We start from the raw sequence: 26,457 nt of genomic DNA, 5'->3' as shown, positions 1-26,457 counted from the left end.
CTTCCTTGTTTGTCTGCCGCTGCCCACCCCGCCCACAGCTGTGATTATTGTGTCAGATAGTGAAACGCGGTCCGGGTTTTGTCCACTAAAACGTCCACATTTGGACTAACTGTTTGGGACGGAGACTGGGAGGGTGGTCTGGAGCGGGTCTGAGAGGAGCCCGGTCCGGTTTGGAGCGGGTGTAACCCGGGTTGGAGCGGGTTTTGTTGCCGGTCTGGACCGTTGGGGAAACGAGAAGGAGGGAAAGTTTGCTTCAGCTTCGGTTAACGGTGAGAAAACATCCATCTGTTCCCTCTTTTCTTCCGTCCTCACTTTTTGCCCTCTTCATCCCGGTCCCCTGAGGTGTCCGGGTGTGTCCAACGTGGACCCCGCGGACCGGTCGGGTTCCTGTTGAGGCTCCTGGAGGTCCGCAGGTAGACTGCAGGTGATTGGGTGTCACCGGTGTCGTGTTGAAGGCTGTGTCCCCGCAGATATGTGTTTAATCTCCACTGAAAACTGACCCAGACCCTCAGTCCAACTCTGTCAGTCAGTGTTGGTCAGTAAAGTGTCAGCTACACTGAATCTACAGATATTATTTTTTATTTCTATTTTAAGGCTGCTGTCAGCCCTAGAGTGGTCTCCTCTGGTCTGAATCAGGGACTCATGTTGTTCCAAAGTTGTATAATTGCCTAGAGTTGGTTCGTGTTCTCACGGCAGCATTTACAAGAGGACCAGATCAAATGCCTTGTGTGAGAAAGCTGCTCTTGATTGGTCAGAATTTCCATGTGGGAAAAATCCAGGAAGTAAAGCAAACGTTGAAGAAGAGTACACTTGCAAGATAAATGTGACACTTTCTAATGTCACAATGGAGGGACAACTACGCAGGTTGATTTTAGCGCTGCTCATCGTGGACTATATTGCTGTCATTGTTCATTTTAGTCAAAGCATACAGTTTGAAAACGAGGCGCGGCTCCAACTAGAAAACAATGTTTTGATGCATTGGATGTGCTGAATGTGCATATTAAGGCAGTACAGGAGGAGGTGCACATTAATAATCCTCCAGGACTGTAACGTGCTCATGTTTAACCCAAACAATGTGTCATGTGACTGCAGTTGCTTCACATCCAGGTCAGAACACCTTCTCACCACAAACCAACCGCACCAGAGTTCCTTTGGAACCGGACTGAGACCACCTCTTCAAGAAGGTCTCAGTCTGGTTGTTTTGGTGTGTTCACACCTGAGTGTGATTGCTGTGTTCACACCTGCCCAAATGAACCGCACTGAGGGGCCAAATGAACTTGAGTTTGATTGAACTGAACCAAACAGGGCAGGTGTGAAAGCAGCCTAAAACTTACCTCTGATGTTTAAAAGTTGAAGACAAAATGGTTTTTCACTCTTGTCGTACTGGTTAGGTTATGCAAATGGTTTATTTTTGGCCAAATTTAAATGAGACATAGAATAAAGTGAATTTGATGAAATGTCATTATTTCAAGCTCAGATTTGATTTTATTTTCTGACAAAAGTGTTCATTACACATAACTTGTCCAAGGACTGTTGGAAATTTTAAAATACAATGATAAATTCTGTTTCTGTTACAGTGTCTGCCTGTGGTAAATGGTGTGATTTGGCGATATTTAAAGAAAACATGCACATTTTCTTTAAAAAGGTAGTGTTTTTTTTTTTTGTTTGTTTTTTTTTTAATTTTCTTTAAAGAAAATTTAAATTTTCTTAAAAAATTAGCAGTAAAATAATAAGCCAAAATAAAAAACACAAGTCCCGTCCCAGTGCTTAAAAAAGTATTTAACATGCCTCCCCTTTTTTGCACCAACCCTCACAAGTAACGAACAGTTCCTAACTCTAACCCTGTCAGTCAAGTTTGGTCAGTCCTTCAATCAGCAGTCTGTAAGCAGTGGTTGAAAATCCTTCTAATGTGAAACTGCTTTATTTAGTGTTTTTTTTACTGGTTTAAATCACCTGGTCTGTTTGTTTTGGAGAGGAGGAGACCTCCTGAACACTGAACACTGAAGGAATCCTGGTTGCAGTCTGCAGTCCTCTCTGCTAGATGCCTCTAAATCCCCCTAAATCCTACACACTGGACCTTTAAGCTAAATTAACTCTTTAAAAACCTTCTCGGATCAGCTGGAAAATGCATCATCACAACGACAGGACAGCCACACTACAGACATCTTATAATCTTATAGACCATGATGCATTGCTGTAGATTAAACTCCCCAACAGGATATAAAGGAGTTCAAATGAGCTCAACCTGAAACATGTACAGCAGTAAAATGACACATACACATTAATGCAGCAGGAATATTAATCCAAAAACATCAGATAGAATAAAACACTGACAGCAGGGAACACTTTACTGCACTATCAGTACTTTTACTTTTCATACTTTAAGTACAGTCAACAGATGATTCTCACACACTTTGACTTAAGTAAGACTTTGAATGCAGGACTGATAAGAGTATGTTTACTCAAGTTCTTCTACCACAGTCATGTTTACGTAAAAGTCAGTCAGCTGTCAGTCAACAATCAGCCTGTATCAGCCACCTTAAAATCACTCAGCTCTGTCAGTAAATACTCAGTTGACATGTTAGCAGTCAGTCAGTGAGTGTGTCAGTCTCAGCTGGACAGACAGTGCTGCAGGGTGATACAGGTAAAGAATGAGATGGTAATCATCAGAGGCACCATCCTACCAGTCAGTCTTTGTCCGTCTGTCAGTGGTGTGTGATCAAAGTAGTTTATTCAGTCACACCTACAGGTACAGGCAGTGCAGGAGTTGTGGAACGTTATCGGACTGTAACCATTAGAGGCAGTCGGACCAGTAAGACAGCTCACTGATCCTCAGCCTGAACACACAGTCTTACACAGGCTGAAGCCAGCAGCTGGCTAGCTTAGCTTAGCGTGAAGACTGGACATGAGGGGAGGCTACGCAGACTCCTACATATGTAATGGAGAGCCTTTCCCTGTCAGTGTTTCACTACTTTATCTGATGTCTTTGGATTAATATTATTGCTGTATTCATTTGTACGTTGCATTTTACAGCTGTAGATGTTTCAGGATTCCAACGGTCATGAAATTCCTGGAAAAATTATGAAATCAGAAAAACTGTTTCCCAGGTCTAAACATGGTTTGGAATGAACAGAATGTTTTGAATACACATTGGTTTGGCAAATATTTACAATATGAAAATTTATCACGCTGTCATGTGCGCTCAGGTTCAGACAAGGTCACAAAACAACCATTAGACATGTCAATAAAACAAACATTTTTTTAACAGGAATTAAATGTATACAAGCTTGTCCAAACTTTAATCCCAACACGTGTAAGATTGCATTGACATCTACACAACACTTAGTGAAGGCACTCCACTCAAAGTCATATAACTGGACCTGCACTTGTACAGCACCTTTCTAGTTTCTTAACCACTTGAAGCCCTTTCACACTACGAATCATATTCACCCACTCACACACACATTTATACACTGATGACTGAGGCAACTGCAGAAGGTTCAAACACACTCACACACTGATGGAGACAGCCATCAGGAGCAATGTGGGATTCAGTATCTTGACCAAGGATTCTTCGTCATGCAGACAGGAGGAGCTGTGGATCAAACTGCTGATTTCCTGATTAGTGGACGACCTGCTCCACCTCCTGAGCCACAGTATTAGTTTTCTTATTCTAATATGTGGGCATGTGTCAGGGGTAAGATTTAAGAAATTAAGAATAGGTATGACAAAGGAAGGCAGTGAAGGCAGTTGACTCAAAGTCATGTAGACATCTCAGCCTCGATAAACATCTGCACCAATGCCTCCTTATTATACTGACAATTTTTACTAAATGGACAAAGACTTAAGTCATTTCCCGTATATATTTTCATTTTATTTTAGTTGTTTTCAGCTTTGTGACGCCGACTTTTCAGCTGATCCAAGAGGGTTTTTAACAAGTTTATTTAGCTTCAGAAGGAGGAGAATTTTCTCAGCTCATAAAGGAACACTTCATCCTTCAGTTTATCACAAACATTCAACATCAACACATCTGGAGATACATGGTTTTCACTGGACAGGAAGGAGCTAAAGCTGTCAGACTAATGTAGTGCAGTAAAAAGTACAATATTGACCTCTGAGATGTAGTGGAGGAGAAGTATAAAGATGCAAAAGATAGAAATAATCAAAGTATTGTACCTTAAATTTGTACTTAAATACGGGACTTGAGTAAATGTGCTTATTGTCCCTGTTTGAGAGCGGATGCTGAAACATTTCCTCCTCCCTGAACAAACAGCATGATGATGGGACAGTGGAGCTTCTGATTGGCACCGCCTGCTGTTTGTATGAGTCTTTCTGGGAGTGGTGTTGAGTGTGGACTCTCCCTGTGTAAATAAAGCTTTAAGATCATTTGAAGGAGCCTCACATTCAGGTCAGTCATGAGATTCATTAGAAGCAGAAGTTTTTGTCTTGTTTCTGTTTCAGTTTCAGGCTCAGTTCTGCTGTTGGTTAATGTGTCGAATTATCTCACAAGATGTGAAAGAACAGAAACTTTAACGTGTTTTAGAAATTAAAACTGATTTTGATTCTTTTCAGTGAAATTCTTGTAACTTTACATCAGATGAATATTATTGTTGCAAGTATGTCTTTGTGTATCCTAAAAAACTTAGAGATTGCATAGCTCTAGGGATGGGTCAGTTTGTCTGTTCATTACTTTAAGACTGAAATATCTTAACAGATGTCGGAGGGATTGTCATACAGTTTTCTACAGACATTCATGACGTTCATAAGGGATGAAGCCTAATGACTGGTAATTCCCTGACTTTTTTCTCTAGCGCCACCAGCAGGTCAGAGTTTCACATACAGTGAAATAACTTGACAACCACCGAATGGATTGGCATCATACCGAAGTCATACTGTTACCCACGGCAACAACAAGCATGGCTGAAAGCTAAATTATTAGCGACTCCTTGGTGGTTCCAAAAAGAGGAGCAGCTTCAGTAGTGTGGAATAAACTGTGGCGTCCTGAATGTTTTACTTCTCTTAACGCTCAGAGGGAACTCATTCAGCGGCTCCTCTGGCAGCAGCACAGCGTCTCTCCCTCTCCTCTCTGATTCTGTCATAAACCTTTGGTGATGTCAACCTGAGTGAAAAAACTCCATATATGTGAATGTGTGATAGTTGTGGTATCATAACAGCCTGTCACAGGTTACAGCCTGATGATTAGAGGAAAAATGGCAGAGCATAAAGGTCCAGGTGGGAAAAAAAACCCAACTCAGTCATTTAGGATTTTAGGGAGCTGTTTAAATGTGTAATTAATGGCAAATTTTATTTAGTTGAACTATTAATATTGTAACAGAATCTGAATCTCACTCTGAGTTACTGTTGTTCACAAACTAAAGAAATGAGAGATCATTTTTCTTTAGTTTTTACTGAAAATTGAAGCAAACTGTAAAATTCTCACTTATCACTTATTTTCTTTTCTTAAAATAATAATAACTGTTTTTTTTTTTACTAATTTGTCATATTCATGTTCCTCTCAGGATGAATTGAATAAAATTTAAGGGACTGTGATCCCTTAAAATTTAATCTAATGCCATGATCAGGTAAATTTATCCAACCCCTTGTTTATGCCAAAATACCTGCAAAAAGTAAGTCCTCAGTTGCACTTTGTGTTTAGCACTAATTAACAAATGTTAACATGCTAACATGCTAAGCTAAGACGGAAAACATGGTAAACATTATACCTTCTAAACATCAGCGTGTTAGTGTCGTCATCGTTGTTTGTTTTGATCATAAACCAAAGTATTGGATGATTACAATTGGGATGATGGAGGTCTTAAATGGAAAGTCAGGAGAACAGAGTTACCACAGTGCATCCTCTGGGGGCTGAGAATGTGTGAACCAAATTTCATGTCAACAACCCATGACATTAAACATAGAAATACAGTGCCAACCTCATGGTTGTACTAGAGGAAAAGTCAGGATCACTGACATCATCAGGATACAGCTTCTGGAAACAGTAAATATCTGAACAAGATTTCATGGTGATCCATTCCATCCAATAATTAGAGACGTTTCAGCCTGGACCAAAGCGGTGGACCGCCCGACTGACATTGCCGTCTTCAGAGCCACAATCTGATGATCACCATGGCGGGATTATGATTGAACGCCTCTAAGTCAGAATCCCGCCTAGATGAAATGATACTATAGCACCACAGATCTTCGGTTGGCACCGGATTACCGGCCTTGGTCGGTGAGCAGAGCCGTTTGTGACAGGGCTGGGGTGCGGCAGGATGATGTCAGCTATCACTTTACTGAAATCAAGTTATTTTTGAATGTTTTGCGGATCATTTCTCAGTGTTCTTTTCTTCTTCAAGTCCCTGCAGTGGCGGCAGTCATGTTCAGGTAGAGACCGGCTCCACGGCGCCCACCATGCGGAAGCACCTGGAGAGGATCCGTTTCCGGGGCCAGAGACGGGAAGAGTTCCTGGATCTGGCCGATTCGCCCAACACGTCCGACACAGAATGCACTGACGAGGTCGTGATCAAACCTCGCCTCACCACCAGAGATTCGGAGGAGCTGAGGGAGGCGGAGGGAGAGCAGCAGAGTGACGCTTCGGTACACAAACACACCTGAGAAATACACCAGCCAGGGATTTAAAAAGAAACATGTTTTGATCCTGATCTTTAAAATCAACAAAATTCTATTGTAAATGCTGATTTGACAGAGCCAGAACTCTGGTAGGATTTCAACAGATTATTTTCTTTTCTTTCTTTTGTGATCACTTTTTTCTGTTCCAATAATTGTAATCAATAATTGGCTTCAAGCTGCAGGTTTGTTACAAACCTGCTTATTGTCTGAAGACTTGTGTTGCTGTAGGAATCTGTTGTGAATGATACATGAATACAAAAATACTCCTTTACAACTCCTGCATTTAAAATCCTTAAAATGAAAAGTAATTATGTTCTCAAAGGAAAACTTTGTCAACGTCTGTTTTATGTAATGAGATAAAGTTTTCATTCTGTTTATCGTACGGCCGCCCCCCAATAATACATTCACTATAATCTCTCCTTCAAAGACCGTCCATTGACTATCTAACAGATACAGCCGATTACCTAACATGTTATATACTAGACTGCAACAGGTATGCTCCTCTGATGTAATCAAGAGCACATAATTAAATCAGAAAAGCCCAAGAAAGCTACAATTGATTTCTCATCATCTTGTCGTCTGAGTGTAGGTATAAAGATGCCCTGTATTCACTGTTCTGGGCACAAACTCTGAGCTCTGAGTCTGAGGTTGCGCCTTCTCTATAGAGAATAAACAGTCATGCATGAAGCTATTCAGTCTTGTTTGCTGACTCGAAGCAGATCGGCTAAAAATTGCCATGACATATTCTTTCTCACACCTTCACCTTAAACCACTGTGTTGCCCCGCCCAAAAAATATAATTTAATACTTAAATTATTATCACAAACGTGGGGGCCACCGGTTGACTAATGGCCCTAAATGACCACTGTTGGTCGAAAATTCTTAGCCGGGAGCAGCCCCAGTTCATCTCACTTCAGTCATTTTTATTGAACTGAAAAGAGCAATTGAATTTATTATTCTAGTAGGCTACCAAAAGTTTTTAATATTAATAATTTATATATTAAAAAAATCAATACATCCGTGCATTGATGCAATATTGTCACAAAAAACATTGCGATAGCATGCTGTACTGATTTTATCCCCACCCCTTGTAATAGTACATGGTCTTCTTCTTCTTCTTCCACTTCTTCTTTTTCTTCTTCTTCTTCTTCTTCTTCTTCCTTTTCCTCTCATTCTTCGTCATCTGCTAGTTAGATTCATAATGTTAACATGTTAACTTATCTGTTTAAGTAAAGGTTAATTGCATTGTGGAGTGTAAATAGAGGAGGACCCAGGATTGAACCCTGTGGCACCCCAAATAAGAAAAGTGTCTAACTGATTTTATTTCACTGTTGTTGTATAATCTCTTCTCTGTTGTCTGGTTATTTCATATGTCTGTCCATGTTTTTGTGTCTCAGGCTGGTCCAGGATCATTTTCTGCAGCTATCCAAGATGACCCAAGGACAGACCTTAATGAGGTCAAAGGTCACCTAGAAATCGCCTTGTTAGAGAAACACTTCTTACGTGAGTATTGTGACCTGAACTGCACTCGGTGTGGGTGTTTTGTTTGGTGAAACTTTAAATGAAAAACATGACTCTAAGAAGAGAAATATTATTTATTATTTATTTTAAGACTGAAATCTGTGAATCCTATCTTCATGTTTCTGTAATTCAGTTTTTTCTGTGAGATTTTATTCTGGAAAAACAACCACCCAGTCAGACCCAGAGTCAGAGTGTTTCAGACAGATTGAAGCTAGGAAGGGGATCTTTAGTTAAGATAATTTCGTCAGGCTATTGTCCTTAACTTTCACGTTCAAGCAAAAAAAGTAGTAAAAAGTAAAGTTTCCCTTAAAATCTGTGTCAGAAACAGTTGCGTGTTGATTGGCCGCTGTGTCTTTGTGGCTTCCCACATCAGTTTGGAGTCAAACGTCCCACAGCACAGCAGCATGCTGGGTAATCCATCAATATCTGCCCATCAGCTTTATGTAACACACACAGCTATTAATAACCCAGCTGACCTCATCTGACAAAGACACTCACAGACACAGAGGTGAATGAGGACCTCATTTTTCCTTCAGTACAAGTATTAATAATATTTATAGGGATTAAACAAGAGTCACAAATTAAATTTACAACTCAACTCAAAATAAGTTTTGAAATAATTTTAAATTTTAAAGGTTCTGCAGCCAGTTTTCTGCCTTCACTCGTTTGTCTGAATATTACAATAATTTTTGGTTGCTTTAATTGTCCCTCCTCCCGAAACTGACCATAAAGATATCACTATATAGTGTAATTCCAGTGTAAGAGACAGGGGACAAACTCCTCGGTGAAACTACCTCCCACACTCTGCATCAGACAGGCTGCCGCTATCCACCAACTGTAATCCCATCACACGGCTGAACAGAGACAGGTTGCAGCTAAAAATAGTAATCAAAGTCATTTTTTGGAAATTAAGTCATTTTGGGAAAGTGAAATCAAAAATAAAATAATAACAGCTTAACCTAATACAGTGATGAGAACAAACGGATTTGATTGAACAAAAGCTCAAAATGAAAATCTGCTCTTTGGAGACAAATTAATAAAGACAGACAAAATAAACTATGTTGTCCTTCATAACTATCCAGTCTTGAATGTTCCTCGTGTTGACTTTTGTTTCTAAGGTCCTCTGTGAAGAAATGACAGCTTAAAATCTGCTCTTTAGAGACAGATTGTTAAAAGTGTGACAGCACTGCTCAGAGGTACTGCGATTGTTTCTGATTATGTGACCGTCGTCATCTGTTTCAGAGGAGGAGCTGAGGAAACTTAAAGAGGAGTCCAACATGGATTCACTGAGACAGGAGCTGGAGAGGGAGCGCAGCAGGTGCCTCGAGCTGGAGCAGAAGATCAACGACGTCCTGAAACCCAGGTGGTTATTAAAAAAAAAAAAAAAACTTTAGTAAAGAAGCTGGTTTGAGACATCAGACAGAGCAGCTTGTTCCTGATTGTTTCTGTCACTTCACAGACCTGAAGACTCACCTTCTCAGACACCTAAAGCCCCAACCCCTCCTCCACCTGCAGTCGCCAGTACAGGTGAGCTTTTCCTTTAAACACTAAAGCCCCGTTGGCACCAAACCCTTTCAGTCCAGCACCTTTGGAACCAGCAGTAAGCCTTCAGACATGGTACCTAGACCCTCGGTCTGTTCAGACAGTCCTCTTAAATGTGGGCGGGGTTGTTGTCACTCACTGCTCCGTCCAGCACTCGCTGTATTTCCTCATCAGCGGTGACACAGATGGAAGTCTGCACCTGGTTTATCGTCCACAGAACGAGGCTGCACGCCCACATTTTCACAACAAAATAGAACAGGCTGCAGTGAGAGTCTCTCTCCATGGGATATTTAAAAATAGCAGCTTTGTGCATTTAGTCCTTCTCAGGCAAGCTCAGGGGTTTAGTGTTGCTGTAGCCCACAGGAAGTGAGGATTAGAATATATGACCTTCACATAATCCGCTCCAAATTAATCTATATTTTTAAAGTCATTACTAAAAGTGTGTGTCATATAAAAACTAAAGTGATGGTCAAAGTTGTCACAGTGAAATTTAAGGTGTGCTGATGGATTCACTTCATCAACTCATGTATTGAGTAACATTACAAGTTAACGTTCCACCTTAAAAGTTGCCGGCAGTCAGAGCAGTGAATGAAGTTATTTTTTCTCAGACTCCAGCTGCTGTGAGAGGCAGCAAAACATCCTTTCATTTTATAGTTACAGTTTACTAATAAAACTCTCCACAGTATGAACAGTGGTTACATGAGCCTCAAAACCAGACACAACTCAGCCCTGAGCAGAGTGACCGTCCTCTACTGACCAATCAGACTGCAGTGTTCACAGCTCCACCTTTTAGTACCAGATCTGTGTGCTAGGTACCCCAACAGAGGGGGGACCAAACATGGGGACGCTAAGGAACGCTTCTGTTGGTACCATCCACAACTTTTCACTTTCGCTTTCAAAAAAAGCATATCGAACTGAAGTGAATTAAACCTCACTGCAGGGGGGCTGGAGCCTATCCCAGCGGACACTGGGCGAGAGGCAGGGTTCACCCTGGACAGGTCACCAGACTATCACAGGGCTGACACATAGAGACAGACAACCATTCACACTCACATTCACACCTACAGACAATTTAGAGTCACCAGTTAACTTGCATGTCTCTGGACTGTGGGAGGAAGCTGGAGCACCTGGAGGAAACTCTGCACAGAAGGACTGTCCCCACCCTGGGGTTCAAACCCCCCACCTCAGGTTTGACCCAGGAACCCTCTTGCGGTAAAATGTTAACAAACATGTCGGACTCTTCTCTTCTCCTGTTCTCAGACAAACAGAAGGACACTTTGTTCGACAGCTTCCTGAAGTGGCTTTATGATCGTTTTGGTGTTTATATCGAGGACTTCCGCTTCCAACCGGAGGAGCAGACGGTTGAGACGGAGGAGCCGCTGAGTGCCAAGAGGTGAGGAGGAACACACAGCAGAGAGACATGATTACTGCCATATTGACTTAAAGCAGCTTTAACACACTGTCTGTTTTTTTATTGATCCTAAATCTGAAATAAATATCTGGTTTCTGATCCACAGGTTGACTGAAAACATGAGACGACTCAGTGAGTATTTCTTTCTGGTGTGGGGGTCTCTGCCAACACAACACATCAGATTCAGACCCAAAATTACAGGGGTGTCCACTTACTTTTGGCCACATTCTGCACGTTAGATGCTTTATTTAACAGTTTATTTCAAACAACTCAGTAGACACCGAGCTCAGGTTTCTCTGTCATGATAAATTCTCAGTCTGTGATTGGAGAGTTGGTCTGTTGTTGTGTTTCCAGAACGAGGATTCAAACCTGTGACCAACTTTAAGAGGAACCTTTCTGCCTTATCCAGCTGGTACTCCGTCTACACGTCGGCCATCGCCTTCATTGTGAGCACACACACACACACACACACACACACACACACACACACACACAATCAACAGGTTACTGATGATGGATGTAAAAAAAGAAATGGATGACATCACGGTGACACCTTAACACGTCTATCTGTTCGTGTCCATTCACGTTTCTACTATCACTATAAAGACACTGCCTCAAATGTCAACTTCTCTGCACAGATCTACATGTATGCAACATGGCACGGCTGGGCCGTCCCCATGTTCCTGTTCCTCGCCATCCTCCGCCTCTCCTTAAATTACCTCATCGCCAGGTCAGTGCAAGCCCCTCCCCTCCCCCTCTCTGTCGACCAATTGCACGTCCAGAATCAGAAACCGTACGCTAGGTTCAGTGCAGGTTCTTTGATATCACACATCACACACGTTAGATCTTTGCTCTCCTCACATTGACATGCATCTTGTGGTTAATCACATTTCCATGTCATTGAGGGACTGATACATCTGAGATCAGACATTTTGACTCGTCAGAGCAGCAGCGCACAGTGAAACAGATTAATGAGTCCAAGAGTTTGGTTACGTAATATGTGTCTCACCTACGACAGGCCAACGGACGCCCCATCAGTGGGCCTTTGATTCTGGTTTGTGTGAGTAAAGTACTGAGGTCAGGGAGAGGAACCTCACTGTCTTTAGAAATGACGGAACCTTTTTTTATTTCATGATCACATGAAGCCGTTACTGTGTTTTAAAACCAGCTGATGACTCTGAGCAGTTTGTATTTAAATCTTTGACACACAGACATGTAGTTAGTGTGAAATCATCTCATATCTACCTGTGTGTTCCCATCATGCACTGCTCCCAGAGGCTGGAGGATCCAGTGGAGCATTGTACCTGAAGTCTCAGAGCCAATGGTGAGAAATCTCTCTTCAAACCTGTTTGTTTTTTATCTTCAACATGAAAAAGATCCATGAAGTATTGTCCTGATGTTCTCCTGGGACACAAGTTTTTTTTTTCTTTGGATGTGAAAGGTATGACTCGTCTGCTCTGCCTCTGATCAATAATCTGCACAATGAGTAATTATACCTTTACAGTAATTATTTTTTCTGTGAATATTCTTGTGCCTTTACTTGTGTCACATTTTGAATGCAACACTTTTATTTGTAGTATTTTTACATCACCATCTCACTGCTACTTCTACTGAAGTAACGCACCTGGATACTTCTTCCACCACTGCACGGTGGCATGCAGGTGACGTCAGGTAACTGAGAGGTGTTAAACATTTTAACTCTGCCTCCTCTGTTTTTTACAGGAGCCTCCCAAAGAAGACTTGACAGTGTCGGAGAAGTTCCAGCTGGTTCTGGACGTTGCTCAGAAAGCTCAGGTGAGACGTGACAGAGAAGGCGGAGGCTCCGCGTCAAAATGTGACACCTGCCGACAGATGTAACAACAGCTGTTTTTTGTTTCGTCTTCACAGAATCTGTTTGGAAAGATGGCGAACATCCTGGAGAAGATAAAGAAGTGAGTTTGTCTGCACACACTTTGTTCGAGGTCAGAGAGAACTGATGGTCCATACACAGATCATAATACTGTGTGTGTTGTGTGTGTGTGTGTGTGCGTGTGTAGTCTGTTCATGTGGGTTGAACCAGAGTTGACTCAGAAGCTGTACATTGGTCTGTGGCTGGCCTTCATCTCCTCCTGCCTGCTGCCGTACCAACTCCTGGGATTCATCATAGGTACTTCACTATCTTAATTACTGCGCTGTACACCTCGTGCATAATATTACGCACAAACTACAAGCAGTCATCTGTTCATACAGTAATTTATTTTTTGTCTCTCAAATTAAACCAACAACATTTTTAATTCAGTTAAACCCTTCAGCTGTGTTACCTGTGACTTGATAAAGTCTGTTTGTCCCTTGATTCATATTTCAAAGTCTCACTGCTTTGTTACGTACATAGTGAGTTTATATTAGTTGTTTTTATACAATGTATTTATTCAAGTGAGTGACAACAACCCCGCCCACATTTAAGAGGACTGTTAGAGGTGGAAAAGTTAAACAGGCCGAGGGTCTAGGTACCATGTCTGAAGGGTAACTGTTGGTTTCAGAGGTACTGTACTGAAAGTGTTCGGTGGAAACGGGGTGTAAAAGTTTGCTGGCTTACCTATTGGCACTGCTGTTTGCACTGTACCCATGGACATGCAGACAACTATCACTGAATTAAATCTATACTGATGAAAACTTAGAACTTGAGACAGTGATCTCCTGGGAACATGTAGGTCACACTGAACCTAAGAATATGTGTATCTTGTCTTTGTGTTCAGATTTGACTGAGTTATGACACTAAGAAAAGTTTAAGCTTCATGAAGTGACTTTTGGACATTTTCTGGGGGGACAGACAGACTCAGAAACAAGCTGACAGACACACTGCTCTGACATATTATGAGATTATATGGTATTTGTGGCTTAAATGTAAGCAGCTGCCTAGTTCAACATCCAGCAGACACTGAGCTCCATGATCATTTTATTAGAGTCGTGTTTGTTTCCACCCGATGAATCAAAGTGTAGTGTTCACGTGTTAGACACTGAAGAGTCCAGATTACATTTCACTGAGTGTAGGAGTGAGATCCAGGGCTGCTGAGTGTCTCTGATCAATGTCCTCCTTCTTCTCAGGTGTATATGCAGGTATAAAGTTCTTCGTCATCAACTTCATCTTTAGTAGATGTCCCAAGCTGAAGGAGCGCTACGACACCCCTTACATCATCTGGACCAATTTACCCACCGACCTGCAGCTGAAGGAGCGCGGCAACACCACACTGAGCAGAAGGGTCAGTCCAAACTCTAAAATATATCCAGAAAATACAACTCACACACCGAAGTGCTGATCTGAAGTCAGCCACTGGCTCAGATATGCCCTGGTACAAACTGGTCACTGGTTGTTACTGGTCCCAGCAGGTGGTCTGTGCTGGTTTCAGTTCTCTATTGTTGTTTTTCTCTCTCAGCTGTCTGAGTGTGAACAGGTAGGGTCCTGATGTGTGTGTGTTGTGTGTATTTACAGTCACAGTGTAGAGGTCAGTAGTGTTTATTGTAGTTAGAGATGTAGAGTCAACACTGATATCACTGAATGTAACCAATCTGCTGCTGTTATTATTAGTGACAGTGACAGTCTGTCTGTTAGATCGAGATATCCCAAAACCCATCGGTCAGATTGTCAGTGAATGTCTCATCCCTTTAGATTTTAATGAACCTTCCTCTAGCGCCTCCCTCAGGTCAAACTTCGGTCAGAGCTTGTACCTTTGCATCTACGTTTTAGGTTTCGACCTGAACTGAGTTGAGTCTCATTTAAAATCTTTGTTTTTATCCAAGTTTGGTTTCTGTCTCTAAATATCGTCTCCCATTTTGGTTTGAAATTTGGGGCTTTAATTTTTGAACTCATTGTTCAAGTTGGATCTTTTCCAATTTTGTGGATTTCTGCTTCAAGTTTCACTGAACAAACGTTTTAAAATACAACACACACTGGCATTATCATGTCGTGTTCAGAACATGGATGAATATAAAGGCACCTGGTTACAGCTTAGCCTATATTAATGAAGGTTCATTAGTACGGTATTGTATTTCTCTGTAATGTAGCACAGTGTTAACAATGTTACTGATACTATTCTTTCTCACAGCTTCAACTCAAACCACCAAAATATATCATTTAATCATTACATTCACATCAGAAACACGCAGGAGACTAGTCCACTGATGGACCTGATGAGGACTGTTGGTCGACAAGGAAAATTCTTAGTTGGGGGCAGCCGTAGTTACAGCATTGCAGGCAGGGCCCTATTTATTCCTATGAAAGTTGCTCAGTCTTGCATGAAGCTAAAATCACTCTCTTTCCGCAGTGTAAAATTACCCGCATCTTCTGCATTATGGGGCCCATAGAGCACTAGAGACTTATGACAGCAGTGTGGGGCTTAGCAGCTAAATTCTGGTTTAGTGCTCTGCTAATTGCAGTGGGGATAAATTGATTTAGTCTTGCGGCTCTTCTGGACATTTGAAATGTTATCAGACTGGATGGGTCACAGTCTGACAGTGAAACCATTCATTTTGCAGGGGTTCTGACACTGACAAGTCTATGGCGAATCTCTTTGGGCCCAGTGGCATCACGTGATGGTGTAATTCCAATTTTGGCCACTATGAAATTGGCTTTAAAGCTCGGTCCTGTTTTTGGCGGCTTGGTTGAGACATCAAACGCACCATATAGACAGAAGCAGTCAGGGTACAGATACTGAGATCAGGAGAGTCAATGTGGTAAAACGGCTGCTTTTCTGGGGAGCTGAGTGTCGTCTGGATGCTGCAGAAAAAAAACACTTAACCTATTAGATCTAAAAAGTGAAGGGATTAAAACGCATCCAGCCACTTTTAAGAAGTTAAAAATGAAAATTTTAGTCACTTACAAAAGGTTATACAGTATTTTTATGATGGTTTGCACATTGATGCATCACCAGAATTTTTGTCCCCTTTAGATCTCAATGTCCCCACTCCTCTAGCGCCACCCTCAGGACAAACGTAGGTTAGATCACACCATTTTTTCTTTTTTTGTTTGTTTTGGTTATCACCCAAGTATAAGGTTTGTATCAAGATTTTACTCTTGTTTTCATGTTCATTATTTGGTCAGATCCTCTAGGGTCCTCTGGCACCACCTTCAGGACAAACTTTACATTTTTAGTTCCACTACGCACAAGAATCGCTAAATCATCAGGAAATTGTTTGTACATATCGTGGCTGTAATAAACACTGTAGAAAGATTTTAGGCACATTATTAATAACAAAAAAGACAAACAGCTGGGAGGGGAACACACCTGGACAGGTGACTTGTTGATGATGCTTAGGATGCCACTGCAGTACCTCCCCTGCTACTGATTTGCTAATCCAGTATCTGCCCCGCCCCCCTCTGTCCACCTGTCCAGGTTACCATGACGGCCGGCCGAGGCAGTGTCGGCACCGCGGCTCCTCTGGGTGTCAACCGGGACGAGGACGGAGGACGATACTACAGCACCAAGAGAGGGGCTTTTCACGACGTCTTCAATCTGCCGGAGAGCGAGCGGCCTCTGTCAGGTGGGGGACGAACCGGCGAAATCTATTTCATAAGTTATTTTAGCTTCAGATATCAAACTGAAGAGTTCAAACTGAAAAAGAAAGATTTTATACATGTTGTAAACAATTATTTGCAGGACAGTATCTGGGAATTTAGTCTATTTAAGTCCTCTGATGCAGTATTTATTCAGTTAAATGTTCAGTTATATGTTTTATGTCCTCACTATGTCAAGAATTTAACTCTGATGAGAAATATGGGATTCTTTATTCATTCTTGGCCCCTAAAAAAGTCCAAAATTATAAATACACTGAGTCTAAAAACACTGGAATCAGTCAGATAACCACCCTGTGTGACCTGCAGCAGGTGACTGTTGTAAACTGTCATCTGATTCTTTGTGCTGTTGTCTCAGTGTGTGAGAACGGCTGGCGCTGCTGCCTCATCAACAGAGACAGGAGGACACCGACAGACTACATCCGTAATGGAGTCCTCTACGTCACTGAGAAGTAAGTCCTTCACTCCCTGTTGGCTCAGTTTTATTTTGTTTTTTCCTTAAGCTCTGACTGGGATCCAAATGTTTTACAGATTCTACTGTTTTAACTAACATGAGTAAATTCACAATCCTACTAAAGGTACATTCACACAGAACACAGATTTATAGGCACTGAAATAGCACTACAAGTCAACAGAGCAAGTGTACAGGCATGCGCTGATATCAGTCTGCCTGAGAGGCGTAAAGTGAGGCAGATACCTGTCTGAACAAGTTTAAAGTATGTCAACTTAAGTGAAAAAATGCATGCATTATCTCAGGGCTTTATGAATCTACTTCATGAATGTACAGAGCAGAGGGGGAAGAGGAGAGAGACTGAAGGGAAATGACAAAAAGAACTGGAGCTCTGAGGTCATTTAGGTGCTGTAGAAGCTGTATTATATGGATTTCTGGCACAACTTCACCTGAATTCAAGGTTTATGGAGGAGAGAAAAAAAAAATGTTACGCACAGAAACCTTACACACTGATTCAGATGTGTGTTATTGTTCTATTTGCTCCACGTAACAAAATGAAAAGACACATTTCCTCCTTTGACTCTCTCCACTGGAGTCACCTGTCTGACTGTCATCACTCCCTCCCTGTCTTTCATTTTGCACCACAGCTGCATGAAGGGGCGGAGCTGTCCTTCGCATTCTGTGTATGGTCCACATCCTCCTCCTCCTGAATATTACTATCTGACCTGTTGATTGTATCTGAGTTATGAAATGATTCTGTAAATGGTAAATGGACCTGCATTTGTATAGCGCCTTTCTAGTCATCCGACCTACTCAGTTTTTAACACACTCTCACACCGATGGAACAGCTCCATCGAGAGCAATTTGGGGTTCAGTATCTTGCTCAAGGATACTTCTACATGTGGATTGGAGGAGCCGGGGATCGAACTGCTGATCTTCCGATTGCTGGACGACCCGCTCTACCTCCGAGCCACAGCCACCTGTTCCTCTGTCTTGTCGTGGCTGTGTCCCGCCGCCACATTTTCCTCACTGATACTTGGTCAAACGTCTCTAAAGTCTCTGACAGATGCAAAAAGTGCAGAAAATAGAACCTGTTAGGAAAATTTTAATGTTGGACGAAAGTTTCTGACTCGGTGTGCAAACATGATTGACGCAACGTGAGGTGGTATTTATTTTTGGATGTGCAACAATGTCGAACGAAAACAACAGACTCAAAGGCCTTTAGTGTCAGACCAACACATTTTGAAATGCAGTAATACAGTAAATCATTCATCATCTTGATGTACAATTTAAAACTAGTTTTCTCCTCTGTCACTTCAGTCATCTGTGTTTCGAGAGCTCCAGCTCCAGATCTGGATCCTCCAAGAGGAACAAAGTCATCAAGCTGCTCGACATCACCGACATCCAGAAGGTCTGTAGAGTCTCTGCTTCTGTCCAAATGTTTTGAACGTCACTGTCAGTGTGTTACACAGTCTGATAAGGAGCGACATTGCAGCTGGGCCTCTCTGTCTGCTGCAGGAAGACACGGCTGCTTTATATATTAACACTGATTATTCCTCATGACTCGTTCCTGCTGTTCTTGCTGCTTATTTATTCATCATTAGGTTAATTTGAGTTTGGTTAATGTTTGTCCTCCTGTTTGTTTGTGCCGTAATATTTCTTTTACAACAGTAACAAATGCTGTTTCATGACAGTAAAGTTTATCTGAATATGTCTTCTCTGTCCTTCACAGTACAAAGTTTTGTCTGTGTTGCCTGGATCTGGGATGGGCATCTCCATAGCAACGCCATCCACCCAAAAGGTAGGAGCTCAGAGGGAGGAACTGTGAACTGGCCTCATGTTAAAGATAAAATTGAGACTGTGAGCGTTATATTAAGATGCTGTGCTTAAATGGAAGTAGCAATAAAGTGCTGCAGGAACACAGAAATGAGTTAGCCTGTTAGCGCTACTGGTTCACTTGTCTCAAAGTCAGTGGGGTTTTAGCTGGATGTGGGAAATAAGGTCTGTGGTTAACACAAGATTAAGAGACTTAACCTTTCTGTTCTAGTGTTCGTTTAAAGCCTAGCGTCAGCTGTTTACTCGTGGAGATTGCATTTATGCTCTGTGAATAATAAAAGTGGTGTTCATATGTTCATCTTGCTGAAAAAACAAAAGTAAGCGTCACAAACTTTTGTTTGCCGTAGAGCTTATTGTCTGCAATAATCCAACTGAAAAATCTTAAAGGCTTTTTGACAAGGGAACCAGGGCGAAGCTAACTTCTGGGTTGGCCACAACAAAAGGTCACACCTGCACCAATTTACTGCAGTGTATTTAAAGTAATACATAAAAACTACAAGTATTAATGGAAAAAAGACCTTAGAATATAAAAAGTACTTATTATGCAGGGTTACAGTTTTATTCATTATTGATTTGATGCATTAAAAGTAAAAGCAGCACTTAAATCGAGGAGCAGATTCCAACCATTCTACTCTTTTGGTAGTTTAATCAATAATGATGATCATAAATATCCCTTTTTACACAGAGATGGCGCTATAGAGCCTCTACTAAGTGCCTTCTATATGTCGCCTTCACATTTTCACACAGAACAAAGTGACAGCGGGATCATGACGCTCCAGTGTGTGATTTTAGACAGCATGCCAGCATCGCGGCATAGAAAGAGGTGTGATGGGCGCATAGGTGTCGGCCTCTAGTGTGACACATAACAGCAGCACTGTATAAACAGCAACGATTGCATTAACATGTCAATAACAATCATTTACCGTCTGTGCTACATGACAGCTGAGCTCGTCCTCTGCTTGTAGCTAAAGGAGTTCCCAGACCTCATTGTTTTACCAATTTGCGGACATTTTCTGCTGCTGTACTTCTTCTTTGAGTTAGCTGCTAACTATTACCAGCTAATTTTTATATCTTCCGTGGTGGGATGCATGCATGAAATGCCCATGATCACGCCCTTCTTTCCCAATTATACAGATGCTGTTTCAGTGCTGTTAATACCTCCAATGATGCCTTAAAGGCCAGACAACTTTGTTCCCCCATTCCAAAATTATACCTGTTATAAATAATGGCGAGGCGTGAAAATTCCACCTTGAAGAAGGCGTGTAAAAGGGGCTTATGCTGCATATACACGTGTATTATATGTTTATTGTCTCCCCAGTTTGTGGATCGCATCGTTGAATCAAAAGAGCCGTGACAGACGTGACGTTTAACACGACAGGTTTGGCCTTTAGTGTGACATGTAACAGACACCTCAGTTGCGCTTTGTAAACAATAACAATGGCAAAACATGTCAGTAACAATCATTTACCGACCGTCCTTGTTATGTGGCGATTGATCTGGTCCTCTGCTCGGAGGGTAAGGAGCCACTGCAGTGCATTGTTTCTCAGTAGTTCACGGACATTTACATCTGCCATTCTTCTTCTTTGAGTTAGCTGCTAACTGCTGCTAGCTGCTTTTTAAATTTCCGGCGCTGGGTCACACACGTAACATGTCGTCAAGACGTCTCACCTGTCCCGTCCTGCTAGCTGTCCCTTTTGCTGAGACATCGATTCAGTGCTGTTACTACCTCTGCTGCCGGCTCAAAGGTGAGACAACTTTGTCCCCTGATTCAGTGATTATACCTTTTATTGAGGAGGGGCGAGGCGGAATAACAGGGATAAATAAAACAAAACAAACAAAATCCAACAGAAGGGATTTATTTCTTTACAATGTAGTGAAGTAGAAGTATAAAGTCGCATAACCAAGAAATACGAGTACCCAGAAATTGTACTTCTGCTTGTGTAAATGCACTGAGTGACCTTCTGTTCTGTTGCAGCCGATGGTGTTCGGCGCAATGATCCACAGAGACGAGGCCTTCGACGCCATCTTCAATCAGTACATGAAGATCGTTGCCATGGCTGCAGCCACAGAGCCGGAGACATAGTAACACCTTCACAAGAGGGCTGCATTCACAGACACAAACACTGGAACTGTTTCACTGTGTTCACCAAACAGCTGCTGACTCCAGTTTGAGCTGCTCTCAACAAACGAAATGATCCGGTGACACTGATTAATATTACATCAGCCGACTTCCACCAAATCAGGCAGAATCAGGCGGTTAACAGTTACTGCTCTTAGAGTGTTTAATAGAAAGTTCCCACAAAACAGACGACCTCATGTCCTGAGGTATAACTTAACGTAAATGCTCAAGTTAATGGCTGTTATTTAAAACTCAAATAATCGCCTGCTTAAACAAATAAACCCCGGGTAAAACCCTTAAGGAGGGCAGGGTTACCTCTATTATGTCTCACATGATAAATTCAGTTGAAAGTACTTTTCTATACAACAGCAGTCATGTTATACTCTTCTCTCTGCTGATTAGTTAATAAAGAGGTGAAGTCCCTCCCCTCCTGGTGTCCCCCATGGGACCTTATTACAGAGACAAATAACTTTTTGATTCTGCTTTAACTGTGCGATGAATTACACATATAATGACAAAATTTTGCAAGTCAAGAAAGTTGCAGTTTGTCGTAGCGTCGTTTAGTTTTGTCTGAAACTGCTCAGTGAATTACGTCTCTTGTCTCGCACGATATACAGTACGTCACCAACAGCAGCTAGCTAACTAACTAACTAGGTAACTTAGTTCCTTGCACAAATGTAAAGTTATCTTAGCTGACTCCAATGGCTTTTTGGCCCATAGATGGGTGTACTGTAAACGACCAGAAAAAGAGGTGGGTATACCCGCTATACCTGCATATACCCTCCACTCCACCACCAAGAACAGAATTCACTTTCTTGTGTACGTGTAATCAGCCAGAAAAGGAACAAGCGAGAGCCATCACTCATGTAGGTACGTCCTCATACGAAACACACAGGAGTCGCAGCCTCGTAGCCGCACAAGTTTCGCAGTCTTTTACTACAAAAAGCAAATCTTTTGCACACTTGAGGTACGACAGGTGCGTAGGAGAAGACGATGGACTGACTGTCACAGAACAAAGAACTCCCACATACCGTGCTACACGTGCAGCGTAGAAATTTGTTGGTAACAAGACCAATGTTCCAGTTGTCTTTGTTCCCAATGAATTTCCTTTGCAGAAAAATTTATACTTGAACAGTTTTATGACAAACAAATGAACAAACATAATGTGTGTGATTCATGGCAAAAATCAAGCAGGATCAAAAAATGATTTGTCTCTTGCTTTTTTCCAAAATAAGGTCCCATGGTGGTCCACTGACGACTTCGCCTCTCTTAGACGCTCAACACTTCCCGCTCTAATGCTTCGCATTAAGAGCCTTCCAAGGGTACAAATCCCTCCCTTAGCTGGACGGCTTTAAATGTGAAACATGTTTTGGTCTCAGAAGAAGAAAAGGTGGTTTATGATTTAAATGAGGCATTTTTAAATTCAAAGTTTGTTTTGGTCAGTCAGCTGAACAAATGCATCTTCACCTGCAGCTCATCGGTCAGCTGTGTCATGTGACTGGCTGCAGGTTCTGAAATTTCAGTTTACTTACATGCAGGCCTGCTGTCAGAGGGGTCAAAGGGTACAGATCACTCCTACTGAAAAGCCAGCGGGGGGCCATGAAAAGGTCTACGTACGGCAGGAGTGAGTGAGAATGAGGGGCTCAATTTGATAAATGTTGTCCCCTGTCAATAATTCCTAATGGCAGGCCTGCTTACATGCAGATGTGTTACACTGATGTATGTCACACCCAGAGGTTTACTACACAGTGTCTTAAAATGACTTCTTTTTTAGCAGTTTTGATAATTAATTAATCATTAACATCATTTATCAATTAAAACTCAAATCATTCTCTGGTTGCAGCTTCTCTGATGTGAGGATTTGCTGCTTTTCTTTTTGTTTTTATATTTTTATCTTTGACTTTTGAACTTTGGTTTGGGCAAAACAGGACATTGGAATTTTGATTTTTTTGGGTTATTAATAAGTTAATAAGGAGACTTTATTTTTTTTGAATAAAGAACATTTGTATCACACAACAACAGGAAGTCTTCCTTGTGAAATTTAAAAACTTCACATGAAAGATCAGAAATTGCATTTTGACTCAGCACGAATTTAAACGTGGGGCTGCAGCTAATGATAATTATCTCTAATAAGGCTTATATGTTGATATTTTCTCAGCTAACAATCGGTCTTAAAACTGAAAAAAGTCAGAAAGTAGTGAAAAATATCCATTACAAGTTGATGCCATCAACTACTTCCTTTTGTCTAACGAATATTTTTAACCCCAAAATATTAAGCCCAAAATGACACAGAGAAAAGCTGCAAGTCCTGACGTTCATCACTGCATTACTGCTGTTACACTCATAAATATTAAACCAGGAAGTTTACTACACAGTGTGACAGTGCTGAAAACATTTTCTGAACATGTTTCAACCACATCTGAAGAAAAAAGCAAGGGTTCTTTGGACTTAATGAGAACTGCTTTTACAGTATTTGCAGATAAAGTCATTAACTTACATCAGTGTCTTCAGGGAATTGTGTAAACTTCATTATATGACTCTGTATTGTACTTAGCAGCCAAGCCTTACGGTCACTTAATGTTATGGTATGATGTTTTTTATGTGGTGGTAAAAGACTGTTTGTATTCTATATGAATGTTCAGAAACATTTATTGTAAATCACAAAGTTACCCTCAATGTAGCTTTTCTGTCGTAGCTAAAAGCTAAAGCTAACAACACGGACACAACCACAATCAATAAGCTAAGAAGCTAAAAAACAGAAGCCACGCTGACGTCAAATATTAACTTTTTGTCCAATTTGTTTCAACTTTACCTTTTTTTACTAGCGTGAAGCTAGTTGGCTAAAGCTAAAGAACTGAAAACACATCGACCTGAGATGTTTTTTAAATCACAGTTCGTTATCTTTTTAGCTTTGTTTCACAGCCAATGTGCTAAGAGGCTAAAAAAAGGTAAAATGCTGACTTTATCCATATGACTTCTGTTTAACATTATTCCTAACCTTGGCGAATCGGCTAAAGCTAAACAAGTTAAAACAACACAATGAAGTTTTTTTCTTTTCAGTTAAGCTCCTCTTGTCACTTTTTACCAAGCTGTGGTAATACTCATTTGCTCACACTGATGAATAATTGTTGCTCTGTGCTTGCTATCAATCAGAACTAAAGCCTCATTTCCATCAAACCCTTTCAGTCCAGCACCTTTGGAACCAACAGTAACCCTTCAGACATGGTACCTAGACCCTCAGTCTGTTCAGACAGTCCTCTTAAATGTGGGCGGGGTTGTTGTCACTCACTGCTCCGTCCAGCACTCGTTGTATTTCCTCATCAGCGGTGACACAGATGGAAGTCTGCACCTGGTTTATCGTCCACAGAACGAGGCTGCACGCCCACATTTTCACAACAAAATAGAACAGGCTGCAGTGAGAGTCTCTCTCCATGGGATATTTAAAAATAGCAGCTTTGTGCATTTAGTCCTTCTCAGGCAAGCTCAGGGGTTTAGTGTTGCTGTAGCCCACAGGAAGTGAGGATTAGAATATATGACCTTCACATAATCCGCTCCAAATTAATCTATATTTTTAAAGTCATTACTAAAAGTGTGTGTCATATAAAAACTAAAGTGATGGTCAAAGTTGTCACAGTGAAATTTAAGGTGTGCTGATGGATTCACGTCATCAACTCATGCATTGAGTAACATTACAAGTTAACGTTCCACCTTAAAAGTTGCCGGCAGTCGGCCCAGTGAATGAAGTTATTTTTTCTCAGACTCCAGCTGCTGTGAGAGGCAGCAAAACATCCTTTCATTTTATAGTTACAGTTTACTAATAAAACTCTCCACAGTATGAACAGTGGTTACATGAGCCTCAAAACCAGACACAACTCAGCCCTGAGCAGAGTGACCGTCCTCTACTGACCAATCAGACTGCAGTGTTCACAGCTCCACCTTTTAGTACCAGATCTGTGTGCTAGGTACCCCAACAGAGGGGGGACCAAACATGGGGACACTAAGGAACGCTTCTGTTGGTACCATCCACAACTTTTCACTGTGGAAACAGAAAAATAGCGTATCGAACTGAATGGTACTGTTCGGTGGAAACAGGGCTTAAATGAGCCACTTTGATTTAAACCTTTTAGTTTTTTAATTTGAACCAAGGTACGTCATGTCCGAACATCTATACACAAAGTCTATATACTATTGTTTTCTGCATTAGACTTTGGAAATTGACAGTAAATGAGGAAAACACTTTTTTTGCAGCCTAATAAAGTTAACCAGCTGAAGCGCAGCAGCCATGTAGCATACATTTTAAAACAGTGTCTGTTCCTGTCGATCACCACCGCTCTGTAACTGTGTATTTAGTACGTACTTTAATATATTAACTGTCAGTCAGAAGGATGTCACACCAGCATTTATCACTTTAATGTCACATCAGATCAGCCCATTTCAATGAAAATGTTACAAATTTGACCTTTTGACAAAAAACAAATGGATGAAGTAATCCTTTTTGTGATTTAAGGTAAAATCACTCAGTCATTTTTCTAAATTGCACATTGCATAAATGACACCCTTTGTTTTCTCCTCACACATTTTATTTGTTCAACAGTTTTGATAAATCTTTCTCACTGGTGCAATCGGGCCTCACTGAGCTCTTTCGTTGCCAAATATGTCGTCTTTGTAGCTTTTAATTTAGTCAAAAAACCATTTTAATTTTTGCAATATTGATGCCAGCTGTTTACGCCGTGTTGCCTCTATCACATGTTTTGTTTTGTGCACTTCCCGTCTTTCTTTGGCGTTATCTCCTGATCTTTCTGATTTTGTTTTGTGGTTTCTCAGGTTTTGCTTTTGTCTCGTCAGCGCTGTGAACTTTTCTCTGTCGGCCTGTTGTGTATTTCAGATTAATGGTTTTATAAAATGGTGTCATTGTACAAATAGGTGTAATTTTTTTTATGAAATTATCTCTGTTGTTAAAATGTGATGTACATGCTTTTTATTTAAGTAAAATTAAAAATCAAACACTGACAATCTCCCGTAGTTGTTTCTGTGCAGTACCTGCTTCAGTCTGTCACTGGAGAATCATCTGAAAACCACGCCCACTTGGAGGGGAAAACTGGCGGCGCCACAATATGCAAGTAAGGGCTAACAAAATGCCTGTAGCTCACTAAACACATTAGATATCAGCATGTCACAGGATTATTTTAACACCCTGTGTCCACCAGAAAGAAAAAGTTATACTTACCTTGCTTATTTTGGTGGCCAGCAGTGACAAACTTTGATTTTTACACCTATTTGATTGAATCACCAGGTAACATCATCATTTGAGCTAAAAAAAAAAAGAGATCAAACTCAGGCATTACATAGCCTCTCTGCCCTCAACAGTTTGTCTAGCCAAGTTAGCAAAATGCTTGCTGC

The 26,457-nt window shown here is 41.3% G+C and overlaps 1 protein-coding gene across 1 annotated transcript; it reads left to right on the top strand.

Moving 5' to 3' along the window:
* Positions 1-18: 18 nt before the first annotated feature.
* Positions 19-26,072, top strand: LOC117262352 (GRAM domain-containing protein 4-like). Its single transcript, XM_033635264.2, has 19 exons — positions 19-269; positions 6,357-6,597; positions 8,027-8,132; positions 9,393-9,513; positions 9,610-9,677; positions 10,953-11,085; positions 11,210-11,235; positions 11,458-11,549; positions 11,742-11,833; positions 12,379-12,427; positions 12,826-12,897; positions 12,991-13,034; positions 13,140-13,249; positions 14,188-14,342; positions 16,473-16,620; positions 17,010-17,103; positions 18,423-18,513; positions 18,835-18,903; positions 20,914-26,072. The coding sequence occupies exons 2-19, from the start codon at positions 6,412-6,414 to the stop codon at positions 21,019-21,021; spliced, it is 1,764 nt and encodes a 587-aa protein (XP_033491155.1). The 5' UTR covers positions 19-269; positions 6,357-6,411; the 3' UTR covers positions 21,022-26,072.
* The last annotated feature ends 385 nt before the right edge of the window (positions 26,073-26,457 follow it).

This window comes from Epinephelus lanceolatus, chromosome 5 (genome assembly GCF_041903045.1).
Source record: "Epinephelus lanceolatus isolate andai-2023 chromosome 5, ASM4190304v1, whole genome shotgun sequence".
NCBI lineage: Eukaryota > Metazoa > Chordata > Actinopteri > Perciformes > Serranidae > Epinephelus > Epinephelus lanceolatus.
Note: the sequence above shows the minus strand (reverse complement) of the source record. Positions and strands in the feature narration are given on the sequence as shown.

Coding starts and splice junctions, on each gene's coding strand:
- LOC117262352 (XM_033635264.2), top strand. CDS start 6,412: ATGCGGAAGCACCTGGAGAGGATCCGTTTCCGGGGCCAGAGACGGGAA. Junction 9,514..9,609: donor AACGACGTCCTGAAACCCAG/GTGGTTATTAAA, acceptor GTCACTTCACAG/ACCTGAAGACTCACCTTCTC. Junction 17,104..18,422: donor GTCCTCTACGTCACTGAGAA/GTAAGTCCTTCA, acceptor CTGTCACTTCAG/TCATCTGTGTTTCGAGAGCT.